General features: G+C 40.1%; 1 protein-coding gene across 7 annotated transcripts; it reads left to right on the forward strand.

Moving 5' to 3' along the window:
- Positions 1 to 2,010: 2,010 nt before the first annotated feature.
- Positions 2,011 to 5,281, forward strand: LOC148026499 (EIN3-binding F-box protein 2-like). 7 transcript variants are annotated; one of them, XM_087690938.1, is made up of 2 exons: positions 2,011 to 2,268; positions 2,636 to 5,281. In XM_087690938.1, exon 2 carries the CDS (start codon positions 2,658 to 2,660, stop codon positions 4,662 to 4,664), a length of 2,007 nt encoding a protein of 668 aa, XP_087547064.1. In that variant the 5' UTR covers positions 2,011 to 2,268; positions 2,636 to 2,657; the 3' UTR covers positions 4,665 to 5,281. The 7 variants fall into 7 exon arrangements, with proteins under 7 accessions (XP_087547064.1, XP_087547065.1, XP_087547062.1 ...); XM_087690939.1 differs by having other exon boundaries at positions 2,646 to 5,281; XM_087690936.1 differs by lacking the exon at positions 2,011 to 2,268 and adding an exon at positions 2,282 to 2,518 and having other exon boundaries at positions 2,646 to 5,281.
- The last annotated feature ends 3,709 nt before the right edge of the window (positions 5,282 to 8,990 follow it).

The following is an 8,990-nucleotide window of genomic DNA, read 5'->3' on the forward strand; positions in this document are numbered from 1 at the left end:
CTTTATGTCCATTTAGTTGTTCTCACCCATTCATGTGCAATGATACATAAAACCTTTAAATTTGAGTTATGTAGATACAAATAAACTTTGCATACCATAGAAATCCTTCACCTATATACATATACATATGCAAATTACAGTTCCATAGTCTACAATAGCCAATAATGTCCAAAGCCTACAACATTTATAGAAATGGTTGAAACATGTAATTTTGTAGAACCTACAAAAATGGCACGTGAAATCTTACAAGTGCAAAATATAGATCGAAGTAGCCTCAAATGGGGAAAATACCAATGGAAAAGCACTTCTGAGCCAATCTATAGACCTTAGCACCCTCTTTGTGCTCACTAAATTTCATCTCAATCTAACATAGTGACCAAACATGTTCTTGTAGCTTTGCTCAAACAAGAAACCTGGAAAAAAAAAAGTAAGCTATCACACATGTGCTTGCGGCAAGTAAGGATATACAAGTAGTTAGGTACGTATATGTGTACATGAATGGTAACATATTAAATAGGAGGTTTACCAATGACTTTATGTTTTCACTTGGGTATAGCACTTACTTGGAGGTCTACCAATGGCTTTATGTTTGCACTTTGGGAGTGCAACACACTTCCTTGGAGTAGCAAGAAATAACCTACTATTGCTTTCTCAACTATAGTGTTTGAGTAAAAAAGTGCTCTTATGGCAATATGTGAGGTGCTATGGCTAAGATATTGGCTAATTTGGATATTCAAGTACTTGGTTTAGTTGTCACTTGTTGTGACACCATGAGCAGCATACAAATTGGCTAGGATGGTAAAAAGTTATCGATATAGGTCTAGCCTATAGGTTAGATAGAACAATGAAGTTGGTAGCAACTTGAGGTACATTGTATCAAGTTGAGCTGTGTGGGCATTATCATAGACCCCTAGGTTGCTTCTAGCATTGGTCCCACTACTAGTGGTCTAAGGATGGTGCCCCCATATTGATGTTAAAAGGGAATATCCCCTAATTGACTAGTGAAGGTTAATAACATGATAATTTGGTTTGTTCGATCAAATACCTTTGTGGGCTATAAAAAAGAAGTCCCTCTCAAAACCCATTTATTCACCTAGTAAGAGTTAATCCAACAAAATTTAAGGTTTTCACCAAGAATCTGACTGGATTGCCATCTAAGCTTCATTGTGGAAGTGTATGGGTGGACAAAAGCCATCATTATAACGCATTGTTTGCATATATATCAATTCTTCTTTGATGTGAACTTTGAAGTGTATTCTATATTCTTTGCTTAGATATTGTTCGCTATGCCTTGTAATTTTACATTCATCACACACAAGTTGCTTTGGTGACCTATTTGCTAGAGTGAGCAATTGCCTCTTTGCCTCTTGCAGCTCCCCAAGCCAGCCTAATTTACACTACAAGTGGATGACAAATTCGCAAGTTGGCCAAGTGGCAATTACAGAGTCCATGAAGCTGGGCACTCCCAATATTGTAAGTTGCAGGTGAGGCCAAAATGCAAACAAAGGATCGTCTCTCAATCTAAATCAAGGTGACAACTGTAGTCTTTCAATCTAAGGTGAAGCTACACCAAATTGCAAACACAAGATCGACTCTCGATCTATGCCAAGTTGACGACTCGAGACACTTGTGTGTCAACTTGGAAGCCTAGACAAAATGGATCTGCTAATGGAAGCACTAGATGTGGGATCGGACGATCGCGTGCTTACCGGGCCTTAGCCTTTTATGGATATGGAAGTGTGTATGATGAGAGGGTCAGCGACAGAGAGAGACCCAGACAAGTTGCAAACGTGCAAGAAATGGGCCGACACAAAAGCAAATCAATGTTAAATTAGGTCATAAAGCAGCATCCGCACTGTTTGAGCTTTGAATTAAGACGAAGGAAGGCCGTACGTGAGGAGCCTGGTTCAAAGCATCCACATGCATGAACTGGGTCTTATTGATTTGATGGCGACAGGGGGGGAACGATGCATACGGCTGGAGAGGGGGGAAGAACCTGGGGGGTGGGGGAGAGGACGCACAGAGACAGAGACACACAGACACAGAGAGAGAGAGAGAGAGAGAGAGAGAGAGAGGCCGGCTTTTCTCCAAGAGATCGCGACACAGGAGCACGGCAGGTGAGTAGTATCCACCTAGCCCATGGCTTGTCATCGGTCAAGCTCAAAAGCAGGCCGTATTTTTCCGGAACAGACGAGAGAGGGAAAGGAAGACGCAACGAAGGATCCTCTTGCTGAATCCTGGTGCATGGTCTTCCTTCGTGTTTAACAGGTCCTCTCTCTCTCTCTCTCTCTCTCTCTACCCACTATCAGTTCTCTCGGGCTGTGCTGCTTTTCTGCTTCCCGTCTTGCCTCCATTGCCCTTGAACCGAAGTATTCCATGAGAAGTAATTCCTGTCAACCCCTGCGCTTACTCTTCTCTCCATAACTTGTCTTTGGGGGTATGTATGGGGTGCATATCGAGTCAATGTGTTACTTCTCTATCCTCTTCGTGCGACGAGAAATTAATTGGGCATGCTCATGTCCGTATCTTCTCAAATTTTCTTTTCAAGATGTCTACTTCCTATTCCTAACATCAACCTCTCTTTCTGGAATTTCAAGATGTCTAATTGCTGCTCTTTCTCATCACTTACTGACAGAAACCTGCAGGCTCGACCTAAGATGTGTAGTGAGGATGTCAAAACTCAACAGTGGATGCTTGCACAAGACTCCCCGCAACGGGCTGAGTGGATCGGGGACGATGATGATTTTCTTCAGCAGACACCTGATGATAATCATTATGCTGCTTCTGGCACTAGTGATAACATTAAACCTAATGGAAAGGTTCCGTCTGTCCCGGGAATTCAGGATCTTGATGCAAGCAGCAGTCTTATCGATTCACTTCCGGATGAACTTCTTTCCCAAATATTTCGATTTCTGCCAGGAGAGCGTCACAGAGCGGTGTGTGCAGCTGTTTCAAGGCGATGGCTTATGCTTCAAAGCCACATGGAGAGGCAGGATTTCTATGCATCCTCCATTGATAGTGATATACGAGAATGTGTTGATGAAATCAACAGTGTGGACTCACGGTTACAAGCTGGAACAGAATGGGCAAATGATGACAGAAGAGTGGAAAGACCGCCACAGTGGGCCATTGGAGATCTTTCCCGATGCTTAGAAGGAAAGAAAGCAACAGATACAAGGCTAGCTGCTATAGCTGTTGGGACAAGAGCTAGAGGGGGGCTTGGTAAGCTTTCCATAAGAAATGGGTCAAAGAAGGGTTTTACTAATGTTGGACTCTCTGCCATTGGGCTATGTTGTCCAGCCCTCCGAGCTTTGTCATTATGGGACTGTCCCAGTGTCAGTGACCAAGGTTTAGCTGCCATAGGTAAAGGATGCCGCTTGCTGGAGAAGGTCGATCTCTACCGGTGTCCTTTGGTTGGGGACATTGGGTTGCAGTCTATTGCAAAATATTGCTCCTTAGTGTCGTTTATGAGCTTGGATGAATGTGGACTGGTTGGAAATAGGTCATTATGTGCACTCAGTGAGGGTTGTCCCAATCTTTTGACTTTGAGTGTGCGTAATTGTCCATTGATTAGTGATGATGGATTTGTGGCAGTTGTGCAGAAACTGAGGAAGATAAAAAGAATGAAGCTAGAAGGGCTTAGAGTAAGTGACAGAAGCTTGGCATGTATTGGCATGTGCTCAAAGGCGTTGATCTCTCTGACACTTGACAGCCTTGATCTGGTAACAGAAGAAGGCTTTTTGCTTTTTAGCAAAGCTACAGGCATGCAGTGCTTGAGGCGTTTACATGTTTCTAACTGTAAGAAGTTTATGGATGGTGCATTGGCTGCGGTTGGAGAGAATTGTCAGAGGCTAAAGCACATGTCTCTTGTCAAATGTGACAGAATAAGCGACCAGGGACTCTCAAGTTTTGTGAGGAATATTGCAAATTTAGAAGTTTTGCAGCTAGAAATGTGCAATCAAATCTCTGGAAATGGTTTAATTGCAGTGTTTACTAGCAAGAAGGGAGCTCTAAGGGAAGTGCAAGTGAAGAAGTGTGATGGGATTGGTAATTGGTATGGATTTCCTTCATGTCTCGACAATAATGCATCTTTGAGGTCTATATGCCTTGCTTACTCTCAAGGCATAGGTGACAATTTTCTGGCTGCTATGGGTCGTTTATGTCAGCAGCTTACAGTGCTAGATCTCACGGGTCTCAGAGATATCACAGATGATGGCTTGATGGCATTTTTGTCTAATGGTAATCGACAGCTAGCTAGCATTAATATCACTGGATGTGTGAATCTCACAGATCAAGCAGTGGATGTGATTTCCGAGTCCTGTGGTGAGTCATTGAGATGCTTTATTTTAGATGGATGCAGGCTTGTTACAGATAAGGGTATCAAGGCTGTTGCAAAACATTGTGTTGCATTGGAAGACCTTGATGTGTCTAAGTGCAGTATCACTAATGAGGGTGTTAGGGCACTCCTTTCTGAAACAGGTCAGACATTAAGCTCTTTGAGTTTGTCTGGCTGTGGGGCCATCACAGATGAGCTTTTCTCTCTTATTGAAGAACATTGTCAGGGGCTTGTTGATTTAAACCTGAAGCATTGTGATGGTCTGACCCAAAGAGGTCTGGATTGCTTTGAGTCTCGTCTATGGAGGTGTCATGTGGTCAGTATGTAAAGTTCCCATTTTTCAGGTGTGATGATTAGTACAGGTAATGGATGGCATCCTCGACACAAAGAATAAATGAGTCTCTCTGATATGCTGCAGCCTTATCAAATGCCACTTAGCATCACTTCTGGAGGTTTTTGAGCCAGCAGTGGCTAACGTGTTATTGTTGTAGCATAAAAGCAAAGGCTTACACAGCTCAAGTACTTTTAGAATCTCAGCATTGCAGTTATACAACTACCTTTTGGCTTCATCAAGCCAGGCGTTGTGTTACGATCAGCTATTTTTTCAGGAGTTGCTGTTTTTGCAGGTGTCTAGATGGATATTCCTGTTTTTGGGCCTCCTCTGCCTACTATTGAGTAGCTGAGGACCTTGGCAACTTCTAGGGATTTAATAGTTGGTCAGCTTGCTTTAGCTCTACTAGTTTTTAGAGAGTCTGGTTGGCAGGGGCTTACTGCTGATTGGAACACGTGTCATCCATTTAGTCTGGTGATATATGATAGTGGTTTTTGGGACTTGGTGGTGACAATATGCTGTAAAAACTTCTATAGGAGTAGTTTTTCCAAGCCCCAATGTAAAGCTGTAGCATGTCATATTCATATGAAGGGTTTTTTCTACCTGAACATCAATGTGGTCTATGAAATTAAGTTTTGGTATGGAATGTATGCAAATTGAATTGTAATTCCAAATGTTTGCAATGGTGGATATTTGAGAGTAGTACACTAAAATCCTATGTCACTTGCTTTAAAGATTTCATGTGATAATAGACAAGGGCCATGTCACATGTAGGCTAATTTTAGGTTAGGGTAGTCTCCATAATACACTTGTATATCAACTGGAATGCAAATTCAACATGTATATTGTGTGTGTATATCCAAATATTTTTTGCATTGAAATTCTCTTTTTGGTCAGTCCTTTATCCAAAAGGCATCACATTTCCCTTATTGAGCCAAAGTCATTAATGTTTGATACAAATAAGTCTTTAAATATTTAGTAATGACTCTGAAGTGTCATGTGGCATTATACTATATGCTTGTACTATCTAGAGTTGCATGAGTTGCAATGTTTGTTGGTTACTATTGGATAGCTTCAATAACCTAATGAATGGAAAATGGGAGAAGCTTGGTAAGACCAAGTTATCATGTGGAATCAATCTTATTGCTTTCATTCCTCTTCTAGCAATTTGCATTTGATACCTTGAACAATGTCATAATCTCTTCTCAATGTCCATTACATAAATAGTAACAACAAATAAATACAAGAATGTTCATGCCATCACTAGTTGGGTACTACTAAACTTGATGGGGCTTGCACAAGTTTATTAGTTAAGAGAATAAAATATTTAGTAATCTCAAAGATGAGTCTAGACGACTTTCTTTAAAAACTTTGGTTCACCTTGGTTCATAGCATTGAGGGAATGAAGATTTCACACAAATTACGGCACATTTCTTAGATATGCTCGTGAAAGTTGTAAGACATTGGTGTTTCTTGAGTTGGTTATGGCAATCTACATAATTTTTTAAAACTAGGTTCATTGAGGACGCATCAAAATATTTTTTGCATGGAAATTCTCTTTTTGGTCTGTCCTTTATCCAAAAGGCATCACGTTTCCCTTATTGAGCCAAAGTCATTAATGTTTGATACACAGGTCTTTAAATATTTAGCAATGTTTGAGTGGCAATGAGGTTTGGAGTAATGATGTTATGATATTTGAGTCATGTTTGGTGGATTTATAGTTTAGTTTCTAAATTCTTTTAGTGTACATTTAATAGAATGGTTGGAATCATTACTCTTGCATGCTATTTTCCTCTTGTTTATCTCCTTTTATTCATGCTTTTAACTAAATTTTCACATTTAACTTATAACATTATGTATTGTGTTTATTTCCACATGTTGGAAAGATCATATTGCATGTTAACATGATATACATATTCCTAATTACCCACTCTTTATGATAGGACCCTAGTCAATTTTGGGCTCTTATGTTGAGAAGACAATAACACAATGTGTTACTTGGAAAAGAAAGTTTGTAGTGAGGAAACACGTCAATGGTAGTATAGATAACCCATAATTTCATTTATGGAATATGCAATTGTAACATAAGTGGAGGGTAGCCTACAAGGAAGCTAGAACATGTACTATTAGTGATGATTCCATCTTATGAACCTTATGTGGTGATAAGAGGTTGAGATTCTTGTTTCAGCCTCTTAAACAAATTTTATGACGCTATACTTGATTTGTGACTATGCATTAATACATTCCCAATCACTTCTATCTAGCAACAAGTTTTATACTATTGTTCTTTGCATATTTCTTTTTCTAAATCCAAAATGAATATGAATAATACTATTTAATTTGAAAGTAAAACTACATAGATCAATGTTAAAAGTTGTTTCTTTGTGTATTTATTGAATAAGAAATTAAATTTGTGTAGTGGGGAAATAACTATTTCTTGACAAAGTCTTCAAAGAAGAGGCTTACCAAAGTAAATCTCAATAAAGGAGTAGTGTAATGGGTATGTTCCTTACTTACCTCATAGCAATATCAAGATGTCTCTCTCTGAGAGAGAGAGAGAGAGAGAGAGAGAGAGAGTAGGGGTATTGTTTCTTAGAGTGGCTTCATCTACCAATGTAGCATTTTCTTAAAAATAGTCCTTCCATTGTACAAGATCGTCTCATAAGATTTTAGATCTTAGAGGCTTTTCCCTTGTGTCAAAGATATTCTTTGGTTGCAGTTCAAGGATTCTTTGGGTAAGAAACACGATTTGTTCATTGATGTCTAGTACATGATGAACTTGCGCAGCTTCTTTGCGTCCAATGCCTTCGTGAATATGTCAGCTACTTGATCCTCTGTGCTGACATAAACTAGATCAATAAGACCTAGTAAAACCCTCTCTTGTACATAGTGATAATGCACCTCAATGTGCTTTGTTCTAGCATGATAGACTAGGTTATTTGCCAAGTGTATACTACTCATGTTGTCACAATAAATGACAACTGGCCCATCTGTAGGCTGATGCATATCATAAAGTAGCTTATGCAACCAAGCTACCTCACATGCAGCCATTGCTGCACCCTTGTACTCAGCCTCTGTGCTCGACAAGGCAACTATAGGCTGTTTCTTGCTGCTCCAAGTGACTGCAGCACTCCCAAAAGAGAACACATATCCATTGGTAGATCGTCTATCAGAAATACTAACAGCCCAATCAGCATCAGTGTATCCATGTAACTGTATCTGAACCCCAGTCTCATAAAATAGTCCATACTACAATGTGGACTTTACATACCTGAGTATGCATCTAGCCGCATCCAAATGTGGTTTCCTTGGAGCCTGCATAAATTGACTTACCAATCCAACAGCATAGCTCAAATCTGGCCTGGTAATAGTCATATAAATCAAACTTCCTACTATGCGTCTGTACATAGTAGGGTCTTCGAGAAGCTCACCTGCATCTGCGCTCAGCTTCACATTCTGCTCCAAAGGAACTGAAATAGGCTTACAGCCTGTCATCCCATATTTGGACAGCATGTCCAATCCATACTGCCTCTCCAAGAGCCATATCCCACTTGGTGATCTAATCACCTCAATGCCCAAGAAATAACGCAGCTCTCCCAAATCCTTCATCTCAAACTGCTGCTTCAATAGCATTTTCACATGAAGGATATCTTCATCACTATCACCTGTCATAATCAAGTCATCAACATAAATGACAAGTAGCATAATACATTTCTCTGTTTTTCTCACATAAAGTGAGAAATCTGCCTTGGAAATCTGAAAGCCAATAGTGACAAGATACTGTCCTATCTTGTTAGACCATGCTCTAGGTGCTTGCTTCAAACCATACAAGGCTTTCTTCAACCTGCAAACAAACTCAGGATGAACAGCATGCACATAACCTGGTGGCTGCTCCATATATACCTCTTTATGCAAATCACCATGCAAGAAGGCATTCTTTACATCCATCTGATGTAAAGACCATTCCTTTGATGCAGCCATAGCAATGACTGCTCTTACGGTTGCCATCCTTGCAACCGGACTGAATGTTTCTTCATAATCAATGCCATATGTTTGTGCATATCCCTTGACTACTAATCTTGCCTTGTATCTGTTCACAGAACCATCTGCATTGTGCTTCACCTTATAAACCCACTTACAACCAATTGCATTCTTATCTTTAGGCAAAGGTACCAATTCCCATGTAGTATTTGCTTCCAAGGTATCCATTTCTTCATCCATGACTTTCTCCCATTTTTCTTTTCCCATGACTTGCTCAAAAGAAGTGGGTTCTGGTTCGTGTATCACTTTGACCATATAGGCATAGTGAATGACTGTAAATCC

Source organism: Lygodium microphyllum, chromosome 13 (assembly GCF_053477565.2).
Source record: "Lygodium microphyllum isolate KBCC chromosome 13, Lygodium_microphyllum_v1.1.10, whole genome shotgun sequence".
Classification (NCBI taxonomy): Eukaryota; Viridiplantae; Streptophyta; class Polypodiopsida; order Schizaeales; family Lygodiaceae; genus Lygodium; species Lygodium microphyllum.

Coding starts and splice junctions, on each gene's coding strand:
- LOC148026499 (XM_087690936.1), top strand. CDS start 2,444: ATGGGGTGCATATCGAGTCAATGTGTTACTTCTCTATCCTCTTCGTGC. Junction 2,519..2,645: donor AATTAATTGGGCATGCTCAT/GTCCGTATCTTC, acceptor AGAAACCTGCAG/GCTCGACCTAAGATGTGTAG.